Source organism: Choristoneura fumiferana, chromosome 12 (genome assembly GCF_025370935.1).
Source record: "Choristoneura fumiferana chromosome 12, NRCan_CFum_1, whole genome shotgun sequence".
NCBI lineage: Eukaryota > Metazoa > Arthropoda > Insecta > Lepidoptera > Tortricidae > Choristoneura > Choristoneura fumiferana.
The window spans coordinates 14,390,279-14,415,057 of NC_133483.1; the positions used below are offsets into that span (position 1 = coordinate 14,390,279).

At 38.3% G+C, this 24,779-nt stretch overlaps 2 protein-coding genes across 4 annotated transcripts in view; one reads left to right on the top strand and one right to left on the bottom strand.

The window, feature by feature from the left end:
* Positions 1–825: 825 nt before the first annotated feature.
* LOC141433422 (uncharacterized) lies at positions 826–11,882 on the top strand. 2 transcript variants are annotated; one of them, XM_074095454.1, is made up of 3 exons: positions 826–948; positions 7,594–7,818; positions 9,322–11,882. In XM_074095454.1, exons 1-3 carry the CDS (start codon positions 906–908, stop codon positions 11,088–11,090), a joined length of 2,037 nt encoding a protein of 678 aa, XP_073951555.1. In that variant the 5' UTR covers positions 826–905; the 3' UTR covers positions 11,091–11,882. The 2 variants fall into 2 exon arrangements, with proteins under 2 accessions (XP_073951555.1, XP_073951554.1); XM_074095453.1 differs by having other exon boundaries at positions 840–948; positions 7,594–7,848.
* Positions 11,883–16,302: 4,420 nt separating this feature from the next.
* LOC141433424 (very long chain fatty acid elongase 7-like) overlaps positions 16,303–24,779 on the bottom strand; it is a 64,460-nt gene continuing 55,983 nt past the window's right edge. For both annotated transcript variants that reach the window (XM_074095458.1, XM_074095457.1), the window contains exons 6-9: positions 24,454–24,559; positions 21,117–21,253; positions 20,341–20,502; positions 16,303–19,344 (exon numbers count right to left, since the gene is read on the bottom strand). In XM_074095458.1, coding sequence (XP_073951559.1) covers positions 19,192–19,344; positions 20,341–20,502; positions 21,117–21,253; positions 24,454–24,559 — 558 coding nt within the window. In that variant the 3' untranslated portion in view covers positions 16,303–19,191. The remainder of the gene's footprint in view (positions 19,345–20,340; positions 20,503–21,116; positions 21,254–24,453; positions 24,560–24,779) is intronic.

Here is a 24,779-nt window from a genome sequence, read left to right on the forward strand (position 1 = left end):
CGACAGCAATATTTATTTTTATTTACTAGAAGCACACGCAATTTTCCGCTTATAAAATAATATTTGTCTCCTTACTCTCCGACATGTTCATTGAATAATAGTAAGTGTGTCAGTTCGTTTGTGACGTAAAAAAGACCAATTAAACGCGAGAGTAATACGTGTACGCGAAAATGATATAGTCAGAGGTTGTCGCGGCGGCTTATTCTGATGTATCAACTGTATCCTAAAGTAATTAAAAAGTAAACGTTCAATAATATTGCAAGTAAATATTCTTGAAGTTATATATATTTTTGGGTTTAATTTGATAAGGTTTTAATAATTCACAATACGACTAGATAGTTCATTACAAAATTTACATTATTTTAGAGTTATTTTTTAAAAGGCGACTTAGTACGTCTATAGAAAATTACATACTTGTCATATCTACTTCGTCGTTTTCCTATTAATACCTTTCAGGTTTTCATTCGTGGTTGAAAAATGTTTCCATTTATTGATCGATATTCAAAATGAACTGCGTCAAAGACTGGACTAAATTTTGATTAAAAAATTTCGTTATAAAAACTTTCACAGATGTGTTCAGTCCAACTAACCTAACCATCTGCTGAAATATGTCGGATAAATTTTGACACACATTATAGATACATTTAAAAAATTTGCAAACCACACATATACATACTATAAATTGTGTGATGTATTAGCAACCACAGTACAACACACAAACATACCCGACTATAAACGTCAACCATGCGTTCTCGGCGATCTCGCTGTCAAATCAGAATCTGCGCTTGATTCAATAAATCACTGTGTTCAGGGGCGGGCGGCGAGCTTTCAGCGCCCCCCCACTCGCAAGGCGGGCGCGGCCGGCGCCGGCGCCGCGCCAGTCTTCACGCGACGCTCGCGCCGACATGTCTCCCCTGTGGATCGTGCTCACATTGCTCCCCATACTCGGTAAGTGACCTGTGACCCAATAGGTGACAATGACAAGTGAAGTGAGTCAGTGACTTTCAGTTATTTTTTAGGTGTGGATTTAGTTTTGTAATTGTGTTCGATGCACGATTGCAGTCGCGTGCGCCGTCAAGGAAAGTTTACAGTGCAGGATATCCGGTCGCATGGAATCATGTCTTGTCGATGCATTGTGTTTTGTCGCGGTTTTTGGTTGCGTGTCTCGAATCTGTGACAAAAATGCCCTGTACTTTGGCTGGTTCGTTTTTTTTTGTTAAAAAAGTTTCTCCACTTTTTTTTACAAATGGGTTGTTAACTTTTTAATCCTGAAGAAAGCTGTACCTACAAAACTTGTATTTACAAAACGCTTCTGAAGAGGTACTTTTAATCAGGCACTATTTTTGAAGGCATTCTGCGAATCTGCATTCTGCGTTGTAAAACACAATTAAAAAAAATCTCAACAACCAATGGCACTCAAAGGCTTACAGAGCACTTAAAAACAAAACAAAGTAATCTGTACAATCACAAAACTCCAAACATTTCATAACGTCGCGGGTTCTCATTAGTCGGAGTGCATGTTTATTCCTAATTACGTAAACGCGATTCTGCACGTATGTGCATCCCTGGGCGAGCGGCAGTATTGCACTAGGCTCTTGCGCAACCTATGCACTTTCCATTCTGCGCCGATCGCCCATCGCTACGATAATCGATTCCCCGGATTTGCATAAGTGCGGTTCCCACGCTCCGCTCTCAACAATCTAGAGCGCGATGGTCGCTCAAGGCTCAGATTCGTATCTAAAATAGATATATAAAAAACTAATTGGTATGTAAAACATTTAAAGGTCAGATGTGACTGTATGTGTCATTAAGGGAGGTGATGAGCGATTTGGATTCAACTCTCAAGGTCATCCTGATTTTTTGATTAATTAATCTGTTGCAATTAAAAGGTCAGCTAGATGTTAAGAGTTACCGTATCTGTACATTAGTCGCACATAACTAAATAAATGAGTTTTTTTTTTGTGCCAAATAAGATTTACGTGACTCTACCAAATGTTTTTCTTATACTTATGGATGTCACCAATCCCTAAAAATGAGCCTTTCACACAAGTACCTATTAAATGTAGAAACCATCACCACGAAACGTTTGTAAACAACAAGACTAAAACTCAAAGTGATTACCTCGTCAATAAAAATAAATTACTACGAAATCGACATACTTGTTCAAACAATGTTGCTAAACATCTGTATCTAATCTATCTTTGCAACTATAATTACACATAACATAACATTTCATTTAGAGAATCATAAATGGTTGAGAAGTGTTATGTTTCGTAAAACAATAAAACCACAATGTTTGCTATCGGGTCACGACTGATCGCCGATACATCGTTTAATGGCCCGACAGACTGACTCATCACAACAATGTGTTACATCACAGATCAGATCAGTAATCCCGTAACGCATGCATAATCGTGCTCTACCGCGCATCTTCAAACATTTCCAAACTGGTAGTAGAACTGCGCCTTAAACTCATAATGATAGGCACTACTCGTAGTATTACTTTCAGATTAGTATCAAAAATTTCGGCTCGCGTATCAATTTCGCCACAAACCGGAACTTATTTTATAACATAATTGAAAATTAAATTGAAATAGGTAGAGTTGTAAAATCTACTGCATTTTTACATATAAACAGAGACGGTTTTAGAGTTAAAAAAACACGGTTGTGTAAGAAAAATTGTTTACATTCTAAAAAGCTCAAAAGTATATAATTGTCGATTTGATTATATTTCCATAAACTAAATACGCTTATTTAAAGGGTGCATGAAATATCGCTCGGTTACGGTACATTGCCGTCTAAGGTAGATAATTTACACAATGGGACAAAACTAGAATGGTGTTTCTCGCACAGTCTAACTGAATAAAAACTATTGAAAAAAATCACCTTCCTCCCATTACTGGTATTTTTAAATCAGCCAGGGTGCTATATCGTATTCATTTACTAATTACATGTATCTGTAATACATCTTATAACTTAAAATCACAAACGAGCAGTTTTGAGACGTCAAATACGGCACTAACAGTCCCGTTCTAAGGCCATTGCAATGAAATTTGCTGTATGTATTAAAGGTTGATTGGGTGAAAAAAAATCAATCAAGGATTTACATCATCTCATTCCGGGGTTAACGCCTTTTCCCGATTTTGAAAGCACCGAACAAGGCTCGGTCATCCGTATAAGTACTTATTATTTATACAGGTATATATTTGTAGCTACCGCCATTAAAAAAACTAGCACATAACCCTCAATTTCGTTACACATCATCCACATTCGTCTCGCATTTCAATGTCAATTATGAACATTCTATTGCATATTTATAAACTTTGCCTTTTGCTAATTTCGGTCTGATACAGATTTTGCCTTACATCAGATTGCCTCAACTGTCATCACGAGACACCGGAAAATCGTACTTGCGACATTGAGTCATTTCACGCTGCATACGTACACAATAGGGGCTTTTCACTGCGGCTTCGCTTCGATTTCTACCTTTGTTATCTTAATCACAGACTATACCATCGCATCAGATTAGTCGCCGTAGATACTTGTCTTTTATAAAGATTGGCCGGATCTATGGGACCCGAATGCATTATGTAGTTTAATCGAAACCTACTCAATAAAAGCGAAACCTACAAATCACCTCAAAGTTCAACCCCCCACTAACATTATAAATGCGAAAGTTGGCGAATGCGTGTGTGTTTGTTACTTTTTCACGCTAAGAGGCTGTTTCACCACCCATTGATTAATTTTAACTGACGGATAAATGTGATGCCGTCTCCGTCTATTCGAACAATACAAACAGAGACGGCATCACATTTAACCGTCAAATAAATGTTTAATCAATTGATGGTGAAACATAGGGGGTGAACCAGCTCAACAGGAACAGGACATGAAATTTTTTATATACTTAGGTAGCTAGATCTCGAAAACGACACATGGGTTTCTTTTTATTCAGATATTTTCACCTAATCTTGTACAATTCTAAAATCTCAAACGTTAAATCTAGTGACTATTATATAATGAATGCAAAAATTGTTCAAACAAAGCGTGGGTAAAGACCTCTGTAGTTAAGTAAAATCCCGAGATTTACCTACATTTTATGGTTCACGCGAATGAAACTGCGAATAGAGCGCGGAAGTAGCGAAATAGAAATAACCCAGACCATTTGGATGACACTTGCATAGTGCAATCCGATAAACCATGAAGATATCTTAGGCCGCGAACAGACGTCAGCGGACAGCGGGGCGGACAACGGAAGGTTCGACAGGCGTATCCCTGTTCATTGCCTGTAATGCTAGGTTACCACTGTGCTGCAGGTGTCGCGGTTGTGATGAACAGAGACCATGCTCGACTTCCCTCTGCCCGCTGATGTCCAATTTACGGTCTTAGAGCTACTTCAGTTCGTATACAATTGAAAATAAACACTTTTCGGGGATAAAACGTAATCTTTGTTAATGAGGGATAGCGTGGAACTGATTATTAGGTAGTTATGTGAAAGAATTCTGTAAATTGATCCGATCGGTGTAGTTCCTCATATTAGGTAGGTACTTCCTACACACAAACTAACTTTGCAATTATCTTTATTATAGATCTAATGTAATGAGCATGAATTTGAATTAATAAATATGAATATGTACTCGTATAGGTATATGTGAGTTCCCATCATACTAGGAAAAAAAGTCGGACTAAGTGCATTTATCATACAAAAACAAATTGAGATACAATTTTCTCAAATTCTTAGAAGCGAATTCGAATTGAATCTATGGCGTATTTGCAAGCAGCCGTGCCGGTGACCTTTCGCTGAGGATGCTACGGCACCTTGCAGCACCGCTTGCGCAAGCGCTCGCGTGCGATGGTATCACCCTCCCCCCTCCTCCCTCATGGGAACCTCCTCGTTTAACCTCCACTGGACGCATCTCAACGTTCACCCGGATTATGCTAGTTTACGTGAGGCAATCTCGTCTCATTACGTTGGTCTACTTACGCTGTTTTTGCGGCGTGTCGGTGCGGGTGTTGATACGTTAAATGGATTCTGTGAATCGGTGGGCCATTTAGTAATACGGCTGGTACAATAGAAAGTTGCGGGTGCGCCCAGTGAGCAATTTTTACACGTATTTATAAAACATGTTTTTGTTGAAGTCACCGTGGAAAATATAAGTACGAATGACAGTAGCCTCCACCCACGAAGTCGCTCGCGAGAACTATGGTTCCCATAAGTCAGAAAATTGAATTCAAGTTCCGGGATTTCACTGAATTCCCGTTGGAATTAATGTTCAATGAAGAACCCCAGTGCAAGATTGCGTTTGTCGGGACTAGTTCTTCTTACAGCGTGCAGAGGGGTACCTATAGTGCAGGGTGTGCGTTGCACACGGGCGCAGCGGTATTAGGGGCGCCGGCCGCGGCACTTTGTCACACTTTGTACTTTTGTTTGTACCTATTCCATTTTGACCGTGCGCTTCCTAGATGGCGCTAAAATAATAATTGCACACGGGCGCTACATGGGCTAAAGACGCCTCTGACAGCGTGTGTAAAGCGGTTGAGGTTTCGGGATGTTACTTACGTAAATATATGTACATACATAGATACTATGGGAATATTGAAATTAAAAGCTATGCTACGTGTGATATCCGTGACCCATGTCCGAGACCCATCTCTCTACAATATAATTTCACCCAAATCCGTCCAGCTTTTTTAACTTGAAAGAGTAACAAAAGAAACCACACACACACTTACAAATGCCCGTGTCCAAGATTAATATGATTGTTGTCCACGAGTAGGTGTTGAAAATAACTGTTTTTTAGGGTTCTGGAGCCAAAATGGCAAAAACGGAACCCTTATAGGTTCGCCATGTCTGTCTGTCTGTCGTCCGTCCGCGGCTTTGCTCAGGTACTATCAATGCTAGAAAGATGTAATTTTGCACAGCTAAATAAGTAAATTATGCCGACAAAATGGTCCAATAAAAATTAATAAAAAAAAATTATGGTACCTCCCGTAAACGTAAAGTGGATTTGATTTTTTAGATAGGGGATTGGTCTTTTAAAACGATTTTTCGATTTAGAAGTTTGTTTGCGAAATGTTCAACTTTAAAGTGAAAATTTTCATTAAAATCGAGCGTTTCCCCCCTCTAAAATCTAAACCGGTGGGTGGAAAAATTTGAAAAAATTTAGGATGGTAGTTAGTATATCAAACTTTCAAGGAAAACTATAACGGCTAAGTTTGCTTGAGAATTATTAGTAGTTTAAGAGTAAATAGCAGCCTAAGGTATAAAATATACCTAAACTTGGAAGATTCCGTATAAAATACGAAATCCTTAGAAAAATATTACTTTATGTTTTCGTAATGGCTACGGAACCCTATTTCGGGCGTGTCCGACACGCTCTTGGCCGGTTTTTTTATATATTGCTAGCCTATACCATAGCCTTAAGACTATGCATCTACGCCTTTCGTCAACTTTATTACCACTTGGATTCGGTAAAGTAGAGACTAAAGTAGAATCGACGCCCTGATTGTCGCTACAAAACAACATCACAGTGCAATTTGCACTGAGCATGTATGATGTGACATGTCAGTGACCGCGGTAATTGGGCATACTCGTAACGTTATGTAAACCTCGAGGGACACATAACATTGGCATGCAGTAACATAGTCGTTTTATTAACATCATCCTGTGTGTATTGTGTTTACATTTTTTACATAATTACTTAGATTAATTAATTAATCCACGCAATTGAAAAGGACGTTTCCATTGACCGTTTCATTTACAATGCGTTTTTGTCATTAACTCATTTGGCAGGAAATGTTTCTTATTATCTAATCGCATTGTTAAAATATAATGTCTGAGAAAGGTCAGGTCTAATGTTGATGTTCAAGATAAGGTTTGTTGCAACACGGTTTTTGTGGTTATAGTGTGAAACTGCCTCTGAATCTGAATGTGACATAAACTTTACATATGTTTTTGCGTGTAAATTAACCGGATGGTGGAATGAGCTATCTCCGGAAAGCTAGATCTTTTTATTGCTTCGAAATGCATCTCGAGCGTCATTGGGATGCTTCCAGTGACCCGTTGGGTTACCTAAGCTTTAATGGGGTTATCTCAAGTTTTCTCAACTACCAGACGCTGCGTTACGGAAACATGTGAGTGATATAATGCATTAACATAAGCATAATATCTTATTACATCTTGATTTGGTTCAAAGATCAGATCAGTATCGTAATGTGATATTAACCATCTACGACTGTATCGTTATTTTAAACCTGTTAAATTCTAGTAGCCAACAAGCAATAATATTATAAAAATTTAATTGATTGAAATATTTCGCAAGTTTCAGGTGCCTAATTAATTTATGTGTACACATCGCTGTTTCTAAATCTTATTTGGATCATTTCTTCACTGACTTTAGATAACTTATCATTATTTATTAAATGAAGAAAATCAAAGTTATGAACATTTAGTAAGAATATGTAGGTACGTTAATAATCATACGAGTATCATCTACGTTTAATAATGATTCACCACTGACTATCACTATATTCTGTATTCGAGTATTTTTTTATTGTTTAATATTTACTCTATAATTTTCTTCTTTTCACATACAGGGGGGGCGGAAAGATTCAACTGCCGCGGTCGCATCTTGGGCGCGTATTACGCGGACGCCAAAGCCAACTGCAAGGCGTTCCACGTCTGCGTCCGGGTCGCAGGCGGTGGCATCCGTGACTTCAGATTCTTCTGTCCACCCGGAACCTTGTTCCACCAGGAGGCGCAGACGTGCACGGACTGGGGAGATGAAGACCAACTGGCCTGCACGGCTGAGATCTACGACGGTCAGTTTGAACTCTACAAGATCGGATCCGGTGAGCGCTTCGCTACTAACAAGCTTGAGCTCATAAATGTGTGAGGAATTTATGGATTTGGCTTTTGGGTTGTTGACACTGTAATCGAAACATAGCGGAAGTCGAAAAAAGTTTGAAGTTATATCGAAAATACAAACTGAAAATAGATGCATACAAAAACCAGAAAAGTAAGTCCAGCGCTGGGAATCGAACCCAGGTCCTCGGCATTCCGTAAAAGTAACAAAAAATTTGGAATTGAAATAAAAAATACAAAAAGACTCCAAAAAACCAATCCTAAGTTTGATGTTTCCATTTAATTATTATTGTTATTTTTACAGTCATGATCTTATAAGGTACCTACGTTTATTTATAGGACGAAGTTTCTATGAAGTGCTTTTAACCTATCCTCTCCCAGAGGCACAAATTTGTGCCCAAATTCTTTTGATCCTGTTATCCTGGGAGATGACAGATTAATTGTTGACGCTGTATCACTTCCGTTATGTTTAAGACGTTTATTTGGACACGAAAAAAATATAGAAACTAAACTATCTTTCCTAATTTAAAAGTAGGCCCACTCTCTTCCTAATTTTAAACATTGTCAATAACCCAATTATGAGTAAAATCATAGAAAATTTATATAAAGCAATGAATTCTCTCTGGATAAGTAATAAGTAATCATATTTTATACCTGCTCTATTTTAGTAATCATTTAAATTAATTCAGAATTTGCGAGTGGCGCTATTAATTATAGCAATCAAGCTGCTAAATTATAAATATTGGTAAGATGTTTATACATGTATGAGTATGAATGCGGTCTAATTAAAATAAAATTAATTAATAACATTCGATTGGCCTTCCAATCGTTCTAAATATTAAAGCCGGGTGTAATTAATAGAGATGAGGCAACGCAAACTCATGAATAAGACAAGAATTCTACCTGTAAATAACCGCGGAATTGGCTTAATTGCACTGACATTCGTTCTGCTGACCCAATAGAGCGAGTAGTAGGTATTTATACACTTTTTACTACCGCAAATTGATAAATAATTAATGAAGAATGAACTTTGTTTTGCTCATCAGGTGTATAAAGCCATAATAAGTCTGATTTCCTGCAAAGAAGCGGTTTGTAGTTTGTACTTAATTAAGGCGTGAACGGAGATGACCGCGGGTTGCATCACGACCGCTTGAAAGGTTAAAGCGAAGTTAGTCCTCGTTAACTTCGTATTTGGTAACGGATTGCAAAAAAACTAAGCTTCAGCCAAACGCTTGCATTGTGCTACTTATGGGGCTCTGTACAATAGAAATATGTTAAACTATAAATAAATAGCGCATAAGCGACGATTCAAAAACACTTTTGGGAAAAGCTTCATGGTACGCGTAATGAAACGACCAATAGCATTAGTTTTTAATAAAAGAGGCCTATTTAAAAATGCTTTACACTCAGCAGTATAAAGTAAATAATAAATATAAAACAATAATTATGTTCCTTCACAGAATATGACACCAAAAAATTGTCATCCTCCGGTCCCCGCGAGGAAGAAGCGGAATTCGGTTTGCAGCGTGCCGAAACCGGTGACAGGCGTCTAGCGCAGAACAACGCCAATGCACCTGCCTCCGACCTTCGTGCTGCCCACTCCTCGGACTTCTTCAGTGGACAACGAGACCGCGGCCGCGACGACTCTGCTCCTTCCCCATCTCAATCACCCCCTTCATCTCCTCAACCATCTCCACCTCAGCGTGCGCAGTTCAGAAGACCCGCTAGCCCCAGAACTACTCCCACTACGCAATACACAAATCCGCCGCCCCCACCGCCACCCAAACAACCAAACAACGTTAATTATGACCCCAAAAGGAAACTCGTCAGAAAACGCCCGATTTATGCTTCTACTCAATCTCCTTCAACCTTCGTCCAGAGCTCACCACAACAACAATTCTCTGAACCCCAACAACAACAACAAACGAACTTCGAACGCAGGATTCCTCAACAAATCAGGCAGAATCCTACTACTACCGCATCGCCGACTAACGTCCCTCCTCAGTATAGAGAAGAGTACGTTGAAGTCAGCCGCGTAACTCCGAAGCAGAACAGATACTTTTCTAACAACCCATCCCCGGCTCCTTTCTCGCAATCTACACAGAATTACAACAAAAAAGAAGGCCTCGTTGAGCTGTACAACTACAATGCCCAATCTACCCCAGGGATCAATGTGCAAAATGATAACAAACCGTTCAAAGTGAAGAACAGCTTCAGTGTTGTAACAGACATACCCGAAAAGCAAGATTTTGTTCGCATTAATGTAAATAATAGCAATGGAAGGAGCACACCTACAAGCACCGATTACAACACGGCTACCTCCCGTGGTTTCAGCACGAACACGCCTGCCTATAGAAACTTCAACAGTGTTTCATATGAACCGGAAAAGAACAACTTTGTTCATAATACTGCGAAACAGAATTATTACAATAGCCCACCTAGCACTCCTACGTCAACTTCAGTGTACACAACGACCCGTTCTGACCCCTCATATAATCTGAACACGGTTGCCTACAACACTAATATTGGCTTTAATGCGAAACAGACCAACCTCGCCGACAACGACGAAGACGACGGTCAATACCGCCCACCATCTGGCGAAGACGACGGACAGTATCGGCCCGAGCTGTATGAACGTGAACGTGAACTTCTCTCGGGAGCACATTCGCTAAACATAGCCGCCAGCGGCAACCGACTTCCTGACGATCAAAAGCAAAAATCAAAAACCCAGAAACCACTCAAGCCGTCTCAAATATCTCAAACGGGAGCCCCGAGACCGTTCAGACCAGCCCCTGCGCCGTCAACAACTGCTGCAGTACCTCCATCAACCTTTGAACCAGTTCAGACAACTACATACCGACCGCAAACCGTGAACACCCAACGCACGTTCGATTATTTCCAAACGTATACCACTACGATTCGCCCGAGCGATCCACCAGTGCAGTACCAGCCGTCGACTAATAACTATGAGAGTTCGCCGGTGAGGTCGACGACGACGAGCGCGCCGCGCAGCGCTGAGACTCGGCCGCCGCCGCGCGTGACGCCGCCGCCACCGACGCTTGCACCCGCGCCGCCCGCGCAGCGCCCTACCACCCGCGCCCCACACTTTGCCAAACCCGCCAATAACAACGAAGACACGAGCTATGACTATGCGTACTATGACTCCGACCCTGGATTTTCGGAATACGACCACATAGAAGAATTTGGAAAAACGAAAACAAAAGCCTAACGCTTGCGTTCATCAAATTTACTGCCATTAAATTAGTCGCCTCTTTAGATAATCGGTATGAGTATGAAAATGCCTCATTTCGCTCAGTCAGTGTTCAATGTTCTTAATCATGTTCTACGTGTTATGGATATTTGAATCGGTGGACGCGTATCAGGAAGTACAACATAGGTATGTAAATATTTAATTTGGAAGTACTAAATAATCGACTCAGCAATCCAGACTGAACACAGTGCCAGTTTTGTCAGTATCTGAAGAGGCTCATTCGTAGTTACCTGCCCTAAATTATTTGTGATATTATGGATGTTCGTAGGTACCTAATGGGTTAAGTCGCTGTGTACTCGTAGATTAACCAGCTAGATAATTAAGGATCGTGCATGCTTGCACGCCCCCGGAGCCGCCGAAGCCGTCTGAGCCAACCAGCGCTCAGCTAAGCAAACCTCGACTGGGATTCGAGTGACTATCAAAACTTGAGCCGTTCTCTTGTAGGCATTATACGGAGTCAGTTGATATGACGTTGGTCATTCGTTGAATTCGACAACTAAATTGACCGACGTAGAGACACCTGACTCGGTATAATGCCTACGAGTGAGAGAATCTACTTATGGTTATCAATCTGAATCTGAATCCGCGGACGAAGTTTGTTCAGAGAATAACACCCCTGGTTCACACCAACATTGGTATTTATTGTGCAGTTCGCAAACAAAAGAACATAATTCCTATATATGTACAATAGAAAGTAAGTTATAACTAGATTGTAAAATAATTTCATTGTAAATAAAGTTTTCTTAAATACAGGTTGTTTGCGTAATGCTCCATTCCAAGTCGTGAAAACTGCTGTTAATACTTTGTCTGCGAAGTCTGCGTTCGGGCAAGGTATAAAGTCACGAAATTAAGAAGAATACTTTCTCATACTAATTTAGTATATTCATAAGTATTAATACAACATAAAAATTCTGGACACAGCCATTCTAAAAATAAAATTAAGTACCTACCTGCCTACCTAGAAGAAATATTACGAAAGCCAGACAGAAATTAAAATAGGTTGAGATACCTAATGGAATAGCACTATTATTTTCAGCACTATTAGTCTCCATGGAAATAAAGATGAGTAGGCTATGGCAAGTAATTGTACCCTGATAGGAAGGAGGTTATTAGTCTTACTGAACGCCCCCGTAAAGGTTTTTCACCAAATTTTTGACTCAATGTGTAGTCCCGACTTCCTTCGACGCGTACACTTTGAAAATCAATCAATATAAGTATGGAAATATTTGCTAACCACAATTAAAAAGTTTCAAAAACATTGACAGGGGTATTCAGTAAAATGGACCCAACCACCTGCATACTTCGGAAGAATTTGAAGACACCTTCTTTAATAACATAAAAAGCATAAGTACTAATTTTATTTGAACATAAACAATTTTGAGGATAAACATTCGCGTTATTCTTACAAATTCTGCCCTGACAATGGATTGAAACCGAGATCTCAAACTTCGAAGTCATGTTTTCTAACCTACATATCGGCCGGGCTATGTATAGGCCATAGGCTATCGGGGTCGTGTAAAAAACATAACCCTACTTCGAGCAACCAGGTAAAAAGGAAATATCTACACACTTTGCATTACCACTGACTTACATACATAGTAGGTAGGTATTTGTGAAGATGTACAGTCTCCTCTTCCATTTTCACGAATAGCTGAGCGTGAATAGCGAAGCGTGTAGCTCTGGCCTAAAAGTGAATAGACAACAAAGATAATGAAAATGATATTCATCTTGAGATGATGTTGAGGTAGGTAAGAAATAATATATATCTAATTAATCTAGCTAAATACCTACTCAAAGTTCGTTCACGATTGTCATCATAATCGTCACCTTACCAAATATGCGTGATGCTGCCATCTATGAATGGGTAGCTGAACTGCACTGCTGCGTTTAAAAAAATACTACTTAACGCTAGATGTCACTACTTAACTATTTACAAAAGTGGCCAGGTTAAGAAATATAACGAAACCACCATAAATCCTGATAATTGCCATTTCGTTATTTAAGAATCACTTAAAGTAGGTGACTTTATGTGTTAACCTTCTCTAGTTTAGGTACCTACTTAGAACATGCGTACTTTTGGTCTCAAAAATGGATATCACCGTGAGATGAATCCGTCTAAAATATGGAAATTAAAGAATTATGGTGTTTTATTAAAATAAGGAAACTTATTTTAAATAAGTAAACTTAGCTAATACATTGGCGACCGAGCTTCCGTTGTTGGTCTAAAATACGAAAGCACGGCCACCACCCCCAATTTTCTAAATCATATCACATATCACTCGAAGACGCCGTTTTATCTTCTAACCCCCTTATTCATAAAACTTAACAAGCCTATGTTAACTAACAAATGCTTTGTCCCTTTCTAACAAATACAAATGTCGAAGTGACAGATAAGGACAAACGAATTTTAGCGGCATTTTAACTAAAATAGGTTTGATTGTCGTTTATGAATAAGGGGGTAAGTCGCTACCTACACTCTTGGCAGAGTGATATGGTCCTCGGATGAGGACAGTCGCGTAGCTACCGGAGGGCTAGCCCCGGGGCCCCCAAGGTCAGGGGGATCCTCGAACTCTGACTTACAATCTACCTGTAAGTGACAAATCTGGAGTACGTCGAATTCGGAACACGACGAATACGGAACAAACGATTTTAAATAGTTTAGTTGGGGCCTTAATTTATTTTTTGCCCGAGGAACATTGGTTACTTAGCTATGCCACTGGATGAGGATAATAACCTTCTCAACCTTTATGATGACTAAGTATCTTGTGAAAACATCGTGTCGGTTTCCCTTTACTTTTGCCTTACACGGCAAAGTGTTCGTAGCTGGCAATAGAGATTTAACTGCCCACTGTCACATCAGGGGGGCTATTACAAAATTGGAAATCGAAGTTCGTATCGTACCTACCGTCCCTCTCACTCTCGTATTGAAAAACACAAGCGTCAGCGGGACGGCAAAAGACAAAGTTCGAATTTTGCACTTCGTTAGTATAGGGCCAAGTCCCTTAATTGAATTTCACGACACTCACGGGAACACATGGGTCCGTCGTTTTTTAAAACCAGGTTGTATGGCAACGTACTGAAACGGACGGAACGGAAATACCATTCGGAAATGGTAAAATGTGTGTTTTGCTAAAAAACTACGGGCCTACGCTAGTTGTCGCAGTTTGCACGGAACGGGTGGACGCCTGTTAAAATATAGTTTGAGCAGCGCTAACTGCACGCGTCGCGTGCGACGGATTTTCCCTGTACCCGCGCCAGCTACCTAGCGTAGGCCCTAGAAGTCAATTATAGTTTTCGAGTTATATAAATCCAAAAAAACGTTATTTATTAATCAAAGAACAAAAAAATAACAACGCAATATCCGCAACAGGCTTCGTCAACAAAGCAAATTGTAGATCCGCAACATGCTTCGACTAATGTCTAACCTAACTTAACCTAAACCCCAAAGCAATCCCCGGACCGATGCAATCCAGACCCAAACGTAGGTACTATAAATACTTCCCGCATTGTCCCGCTGAATAGCTAAGAACCGGACCGCGGGTCGCCGCCCCAGATCCCTAATGAAACGCTTTGCTTCGACACACCAAGGCCCAGCAGTCTCGACTGATATAGGTACAAAGTCGTAATTGTTCTTGAGCTCTAAATACTTGCCGTGCTTAAGCTTCGCTGCACTCTCCGCAGCAGCACCCGCGACCCGATTTTTCGATTACGTGACAAGATTCTTCTACTCGGCTCCTATTTTTTACCAATTTCAAATGGTACTTTCATTTCAAATAATTTCATTACTATACGAGTAAATTTGTATTAAATGTTTGCTGACTGTACTTTTTGTTCCCTGTACTTACACTGTCATTCAACCTAATCCGATCACGAGAAGTCAATCAAAATTAACTTTCATGAAATAAAGAAAACAAATAAATACAACGTGAAAAATTTAATCTTCGTAAAATTGGTCAAGCCCTCCCAATGCCCGGGCAGCACAGAGCAGTGTCCTTGAAATCTATCTCGATCATAACATTTCGGACACGCGTACGTGACTCCCTAATCATCTTAGTACAGTCAACGTCATGAATAAGTGATCACTTTTCTACCTTGTCACTATAACGTAATGTTTGAAAGCCATACGAAATCATACCGATTGAAAGCGACAAGGTACAAAAGGGATCACTTATTTACGATATGACGTTGACTGTACTTCTCTAAGTAGAGACCAATTATGCAATTATTTTTCGGAAAAACGCGAGACGTAAACATAACAAACGCAAATGTCGTGAGACTTTTGTAAGGAAGGTTCTGTGGTAGCCGTTCATGGTCATAGCTATTAAATTTAAATTGCACCTAAGCTAAGTATAGTTAGTAAATATACAATAGACCGCCAAAGGGCTTTGCAGTGACAAATTAAGTATAGTCTTATTCATAATTCTCCTGATAATGATAATGTACTAGAATAAGTACATAAATATCAGAATGAAAACGATAAAATTGAGTACTTACCTACTTTCCTAGGTAAAAAAAAAAACAATTCTATTTTAGTCCCGTCATTATCCATTTCAAATGATAATTGTCACAGGCGCGACAAAGTTCGCAAGTCATACTTACTGTAATGTTTCTCCGATCATTGTTTGTCATATTTTTATTCCCACCTGACACCGTAAATTTTTCCGCTTTTTTTTAATCGTCATCCTATACAAAACTGTAGGTTAGGTTAGGTTTGTTTCACAACAATTCTGAACAATTATTGGATACAGACGATGGACGATACATTCGGCCACATAATACATTCTGACTTTCAACAATTATGCCGCCGATATCGATCCATTGTCACAGGTGAGACTTCAAAAAAAAATACAACTGAATTGATAACCTCCTCCTTTTTCAAGTCGGTTAAAAATGAGTCCCTATGCGCTTTTACTTTCTTAATACATGTATGTCTTACTCGTAAGTAGTGCGAAAATATTAAGGAAATCATCTTTAGTACAACATTGGATGCTAAGGCTTTAGTGGTATACGTAATTTTTATTTGTTCCGTGGAAGTTTAATTATAATTATGTGTTAACATCCAAAAGAAATTATTTACAACATCTACTCACTCGGAGCCAATTTTAGTGCTTAATCTGCATCAAAATAAACAAATACAACTTTTGCTAAGCGAAATAATGAAAACATCAAATATTTAGAATCACCTTTTTTATTTAAATAAGTATCACAAAAATTGATAATGTGGCGTTATTTGAACCATTACCTACTTTATACATCCTCAGAGGGCGAGGCACTTTATTTCGCATAACTCCAATATTTCCAAACCTATCTAAGTATCTCGGGTTCAGATTGAATATTACGCCAGGATTTAAAATTCAATCAGTACTTATTAAAGGTGCGGTTAGAGCTTTTATTATTTTATAATGAGCGTATCATCTGTGCACACATAACATAGAAATACGCATGGGTTTGACTATCAAGATTAGAATATAGAATACGTAAACCAAAACTTTTTGCGTGGCTGGTATTAAAGCTAATATTACTACTCAAAAATAATAACATATGTATTATGTTTAACAATCAGTCCTGCAGCGGATGAATGTATTCTCAATTCAAACGACATAAATACGTCCATATCCTCAAAGTTTCGGCTTTGATGCAACTTTTAATAACCGATAACACATTTTTGCTTTCAAACTTGCCAGTATGCGGAGATTCTAACACGGCTTTGATTAATTCTATATTCTTAGTTCTCGATAATGCAAAAACGCTCTGAAATTTCGGTGACCACTCAGCTGAGATTATTATATTTATCTCGCTCTTAAATTGTATATGCCCTAACATTTAGTATCCACATTTCTAAGGAACTGAAAAAGTGGATACATAAGTTAGGGAATCGACCGTACCTTACGGAATAGTTATTTTGTAGGTACGTAAATACATTGAAAACTTGTTCGTCGTTTTCTTTAACTTCGAAAGTACCAAATACATATTATGTTCTGATTAACTATGATTTTTCATGTATTTCCCGCAGGAACGCAACACAAGTCAATTCATTAAAAAAAAGACATTGAATGCTCCATTTCATAGCATTAGGTGCGTTACAAGTTCGGGCTAGGCTTGGGTTATTTTATTATGGCGGTGTCTCAATTTGTATTTCCTATTAGCGTATGCAAGAATAAACAAGATACACGTTCCAATATGAAACACTAACTAGAGTAGGTACCTACATTAAATAAAAGAAAACAAATTTACGACGAAATTTGCGTACTTACCTACTTTTGAATCTTGTTAATAGATTCCTTACAATAGAAGTTGGTCATGCATGTAGCAAGGTAGATATTAATTATAATCAAATATTTCTGTTACAGTTCGTTATCTGTGTACAGGTCGATTAACAAGAGCTGGCATCAGGCTGGTATAATGAATAAGCGAATGCTAGGTCGATTCAATAAGTGATAATCGTGAATTAAGATTTACAAAATATTAGGAAAACTCTGCATAAGAATGGCACCCACATAGTGAGTTACAAGCGACATTACTTACGTTCAAGTAATTTGTGCCAGCTTTTGCGAATCGTCCTATACCTGCTAAAAACGACGAATATTAAGAGAAATCTAATTACAATGATATTCTTTTAGTTCACTGTGACTTAACGACAGTATAACGTATAACCACAGGTTCTCAGTATTTCGGACTTCTTAATATGAGGTTTTCTTAACATAAATATTACAAAACCATAAAGACGTAGAGCTCTAGAAAATACACCTTTAAAATTTCTACTCTCACAGGTGGTAAACTTAAAAAAAAATAAGTTCAATGTAAGCCTCTAAAATTATTCAAAGGCACATCGTAAATATCGATAAAGATGTACCACAAATAACCGATTGAATTCCAAACATAGCCAACCATCAATCATCTAAAGGACTTATTTCATTAAATTATAAATAATCATTAGTCTAACACTCATAGTTACATTATAGGCTAGAAAAATGGCTTGCTTTGTCTGCATTACATTAACAGAATTAACATTGAATATGTCACATATTTATCTGTTTAAGCACTAAACAGATCATGTTGGAATACTTGTAAGTAATCTATTTATTTAATTAATTCCAGCTGACACCGTAATAGGACTATACTTTAAATTTTATAGATGTCTTATTAGAGAGTTCATAGAACACATGATACAAGCACATTTTTTAGGCTGTCCATTCACTCAAAGAACGCCTCAACAACGAAACATTGATGGCCCTCACCCAAGCAAACTTGTTAGCTTTATCAACGCTCTACATATTCCACAACTACCTACGATCATGAGCCAAAGAAATAATAAACAAGAACATAGATAAATAGTAGGTTTGAATTAACATTACTTATCAACATTTTACACTTTTACGTACGTTGAAAATGCCAAATAATATCGTAAATGCAGAAGCAAAAGTTAACAAAATATCTTTGCATTATTTTCCTTGTTTTACCTAACCGAAATACTGTATTTTATATGCAAGAACCTTAAAGGGCCAACCTCGATCTTTGAAATCACATTCATAAAAATATCATTAAAAATGTGACCATTTTAACACTTTGGTAGAAAATTACAGTTCTATGAATTCGTTTTGTCAAGAAGTTTGTACATAGACATTATCATTTTAGAATGGTATTTTCACGGATGTGGCTTAAGAAATTGGTGGTTCAGTAAGTAACATAATTTTACATCGCCAGATATCTTCACAACAATTTAACGGACATGTAACAAAACTAAACGAATAAAACATAATTGAACGGAACCGGACAGTTCAACAGCTACACAGAAACTGGTTTTTCCAATGACCTTATAAAGGTGTCTACACTAACCACCATTATAAATATGCAGTCATACGGAGTTATACTATTCTAAGTGTTAACAAATTTACAACTAACTATTAACAATAACTTATGGTAATTGAGCTTTCTCCGTCGGGAACTCGTATTCAGACAGTTGTTAGGATTTTTCCATCGCTGTACTATGTTTGTGACACGTTCACTAAACTTGTTTGTCGATAAGTTGGGTTCACCTTAGTCTTTGTTCGGTGGGCGGTCATTGCGAGGCCACGGCGCCCGCGACTCGCTGCCGCACGTCGCCGAGCGCCGCGCCGTTGCTGAACCCGTTTAGCAGCGGATACATCATGTCTTTCGTCTCCAACTTCCCTGTCTCTTCCGCTTCAGCTACCTTTGCTTTCGCTCGAGCGATCTGAAACAAAATAACGGTTAGAACACTATCCAAATTCACGTTTAAAGTATTCCTAACCATTATTTAAAAAAGCCGTGTTAGCCTTGTGGTTTGACCTGTGGCGTCTCATCTGAGTTGTTCGCAATTATGTACCTTATGTATTGAAATTCTTTACGGTGAAGGAAAACATTACGAATTAAATGGCGTGTGTGAAGTACCCAATCGGTAATGCCACACGTGGGAACTACAACCCGAACCCTCTTATTTTTAGAGGAAGCTTGTACCCAGTAATGGGACATATTGGAGGACGAGAGGACGAACCATTATCTATTTCCGAAGTAGTATGTTTAAATAAACAAGGATATGCAGAACTGGTCATATTATTCAGCTAGGTTAAGGTCTTCAATATTGACTAGAAATGTGTATACTTATTTGTCTACCTAGTGACCTTAAGAACTGGTTGAGGAAAGATTATCAGGACATGCAATCATAGTGAAGGATGTTCAGACTATAGGAGTGCGGTGAAGGTACTAAAGCCCTTATTATGCAAACTTGAATGTCAGTGGGTATGCTTAGTGTTAGTAATGTTAATATGACTTAGATGAGCCATGTCAATTTTATCTTCTTAACTAAGTTGTATCTTCTGCGTAATTGTAATTTTTAATTTAAGTTATAATATCAATTGCATGAGATAATTTTTTGAAAAATGTATTAACCAGTGTGTAATCGCCATACGATAAATAAATAACTAAGATCAGTAGAACTATCGGGGGGAGGCCTTTGCTCAGCAGTGGGACAGAATAGGCTAATGATAATAATAGGTAAAAACGTAACTGAAATAAAACTGTGCAGTCAAATCAAATCATCCAAAATTGTGGATCACGTGTAGGTACAACTCGTAACCAAGCCCAGAAAAACAACCATGATCACACAGATAAGTGGAGAGCAATAAACCAAGGGTAAAATAAATAAATGGGTAATAACAAAGAAGAGTAACTGGTAGGAACCTGTACTTACTTTGGCATTGGCTTTTTTGCGGTAGGCCTGTTTGTAGAAGTCGGAGAATAGGTAATAGAATAGGACGGCATGCATGCCGATCCACCAGACGAAGGCGCGCGGGTAGTCGCACTCGATGAACAATAACTGGAATGCGTGCAAGAATACCAGCACGAACTGGATCTGCAACAAGCATCACCATTTTTAATGCAACTTAGCCTTGCGTTTGACCATAATCGCGCTTGAGGGTAAGCAAAGCTATGGCCTATACTGGAGCACGCTTGCCTAGTGTATACGCAATTACTCTAGACTAGATTGAAGGATGCTTAGATAAGTCAAATCAAATGGGACTATACAACACATTTTCAATGGCAAGTTCAGTGCAATTAGCACTAAAATACGAAATAATTTTCTAATTAGCATGAGTTTGTGAAGTTCTTTGACACGATAATTTATCATTATTATGCAATCATGTTGCTAGTATGCTACGGGCCTTCTGTCTTCTCTTCAAAACTCTAAATAGCTATGAGTTTACTTGTGAATTACAACCAGGCCTCTTACAGTACTCTATTCGTTACCCTGCCACCCCTTCAACACCAGAGGATTCTAGATGCCTAAGAGGGCTAAGATATTAGACCTCGTGTGCCAGTAGTATTACCGGCTATCTAACTCTCCACATGGAAACACAGCAGCGCGAGCACAGTTACTTAGCGGCAGGACTACCTAGTGGTTGCGATCCAGATGAACCTTGCACAAGGTCAAATCACCTGCAATCTCCAAAAAATATGAACCCTTACCATTTGCAGAGCGGTGAGGTATTTCTTCCACCAGAGATACTTCTGCACTTTAGGTCCAAGTGCCGCTAGGAGGTAGTAGGAGTACATGATGATGTGGACAAATGTGTTCAGCAATCCGAAGAAAGTGGAGTGCCCGCCTAAAGGAAAGAATGAAATACTTTTTAAATAAAAGTCGGTTTATAAGTGAGGTGAGAAACAAAGATTTTCCACAAATGGGAATAGGTAGGTACCTACTTAGCAACGGCGCATTTCTGATTTGATTGAAAATATCATAAAAAAACAGAAGGCAATATATAAACTAGAAATCTTTACTTTATGTCGTTTCTGACTTGATGGATTCTGGTTAAGGATTACTTTGATCATAATAAAGTTACTGCACTTGTTCATTACTCCATAAAAAATAAAATGACAACTCTTGTAGTTGTATGTAAATGTAAAACAGCGTACAAGATATACGTGACGTAGGCAAATGGCGATCTACATAGTAATAACATTTTACTTTTTTTTTAGGACAATTTCGCCAGTGTCAAAGTAAGCTCTCCTTGGGAGCGACGTTGTACAATGATTTTAGTTTTTGCAACTTGATAGTAAAATTCCAGAAACCACATTTTGCGCATTAAAAAATGTCAGACACGAGAGCAATATACAATTTTGTGATCACTGTTCACTGTTATGGTTAATCGCTGCATAAAACACTATCAAAATTATACTTCAACTAGCCAACGAAACCAGAAGTACCAAATTAGATACTGTCTACATCCGCCATGTTCGAATGCTACAAATCGAATCCCATTTTACTATAACGATTCCATTTCTAATACATCGTCAATCTTTGATTACAACAGGAACTTGTTTTCATATCAACATGCACTAATACTAACAATCCTGTCGCATAAGAAGTTTCCTTAACTGATTTGTATTTTACCTTACAAAGATCAACCTGATATTAATTATTTACTGGATTTCCAAGTACGACTAGATCAAGTCTCGTATCAGTGGTCACTTTGCGCAAATTGGCTGATGTATCTAAACATGTCGCAGTTAGGTACTTGAACGAAAATGATTGAAGAGATAATCAAACTGAAATACTTCATTGCTCAATTAATTTGCACAAACGCTAATTCTTTAAACTATAGTGGATGTACTTGTATAAACAGAATATTTGCCAGATATTTTTAACGACGTCACGGCGGTCAAATAACTGCGCGTGTAAATTCATGCATAACGCAATAGTTTGCATAGGTCAGCCTTCAGACATTGGATATTAACCTCTCTTAATATAAATTAATCATAATTAGTTAGCCAATATTATTGCCTAATTTACGAATACGGTTAACGGATAAAGCCCTGCGATATAATCACTAAACGTGTCATTTAAATAAATCCGATGTATGTAAATAACCAAAGTTACGTAGGAAAGTAATTCGGGTTGACATTTTCAAGATTTGGTTATCTCTCAATTTCATATTTTAAATAACCTACTGACGATTTTGAGGCAGCTAATAATTATAAAGACTTAATATGTAAACATCGGTAAGGTTTTTATAGAATATAACAAAAACCTATTAAACCATGCTTATTTACCCTATGAGAAGAGCCTGGTAAATATTTAATATATTCAATCAATTTTAAAATTCGTGCCGAGATCTTTTAGCGCGTGTGTTATGAGTATTTTCGAGAAAGATCGTTCCACGAACGAGGTATCGGCAAACATCGTATTCTGGTCGCCATATTTGGTGTAATTTGACGACATCGCGGACTGCTGGCTCAAATATTTTCTCGGCCTAATCTTGCTCGCTCAGCGGACCACTCGCGATAGACTATGTATTAGGTAACAAGACAAGGTCAGCCGGGTAAGTGGACACGTATCGTTAGCTTACGTAGAGTTTACCTTATGCAGACATACTCTGCTTAATAATAGGTAGTGTCGTAGTACTAAGATCTTGCAGTCATTAGAAACTGGTTAATCCAATCAATTAAATCACAATTACGTTTGGTTTTTCTGTATTGAAATTGTTCTTTTCATTGTCTTCGCTATCATCAATTGTCTTTGTTTAGGTGAACTATTATTACCTTCGTTTACTTTTTTTCTAATCCGATTCAATACAATACAAACAAATTTATTTTTCGTATTTAAATCTTCACTTATATTTTAGAATCTATCTCTAATCTATATATCCTTGTCTACAATATGTTTCGTCTAGGGGTCATGTTCATTAATTATTTTAAATTTAACCTTAAACCGAGGATGAACTAATAGGTACTAATAGGTACTATGATAGAGTCATTTCACGGCGATCTCTGTGACATGTGTGCAATAAAAGATCCTATAGCATAATATCAAACGGTTATTCATTTATTTGTTGGTGAAGGTTTATAGGCCACAGGGATCATTATAAAACGACTGTACTATAAGGCATTAAATATAAAATCAGCTACGGAATTGGCATTGATTACTTTTTTACAATGTGGTCTCATTCCAAAAGCATTCCTAGGAATACACACACAACACAAACATCACGCCTGTATTCCCAAATGGGGTAGGCAGAGCACACGAAACGTTACCGCTTCGGAGCCACTTTTAGCAATTTTAGGTTTTAAGTTTGACAAAAACAGTACAATAGTGACAGATTGCTAGCCTGTCGCCTACGGTATACCTTAACCTATATCCTCAGTCGCCTCTTACGACATCCACGGAAGAAATGGAGAGGTGTAATTCTAACCCGACACCACACGGGTAATAGGTTTCGACCAATAGGTTTATTAAATCATATTATAACATTAAAAAAAAAAACTAATTGGTCCTGTGTATATTTTCAAAATAACGTTTGACCTTTGTTTGACTTTCATCGTAAATAAACGTTATATAACTAATCCGCCTAATTCTAACACTACCAGGTGACAGAAGACACTACGTTTTTTTAAATAATTGTGATGGGCAACGAAAAACGTAGTTTTTAACGCCATGGCAACTATGGTTAGCTATAATTCCGGTAACTCCTAAATAGGGTAAAAAATTAAAAACGCAACTAAAACCAAAATCCTTCAAATAGGTGTCTTAAATTCGACACGCACTCGAACATACGACACGCTAATATGATACAAATGTGGACCCACTCCACTCTACGATTAAAAGAGGATGTTCTCTTAGTTTACTAAGGGGCTGTTTCACCATCCATTGATTAGTGTTAACTGGCGGTTAGGTGTGATGCCGTCTCTATTTGTTTTGTTCGAATAGACGGAGACGGCATCACATTTAACCGTCGGTTAACGCTAATGGATGGTGAAACAGCCCCTAAGTATTTTGTATGTAACTCTGCTCATTAAGAATACTAACCTGGTGTGAACTTAACTCCAAACCACACGGACATGGGCATAATGCCGTGGTGGATGACGTGAAGCTTCGACACGTGGTCAAACTTCTTGCGCATCACGAAGAAGAGCTGAAACATAAAGAAGAGCTTATCGTTAATAACATTCCCCTAAGAGCCATATAACATGACATAGGTATTTATTCGGATGGGTGACGTCAGGAAGCACTAAAGCTGCAATTCTACCAGAGATTAGAACAAGTTGAGCGGTGTGCGAGGAAAAAACCACCAATAGGATTATTTTTTATTCATAAACTCGCTCGATGCTGTTTTCAGTGGATGCACAGCCAAA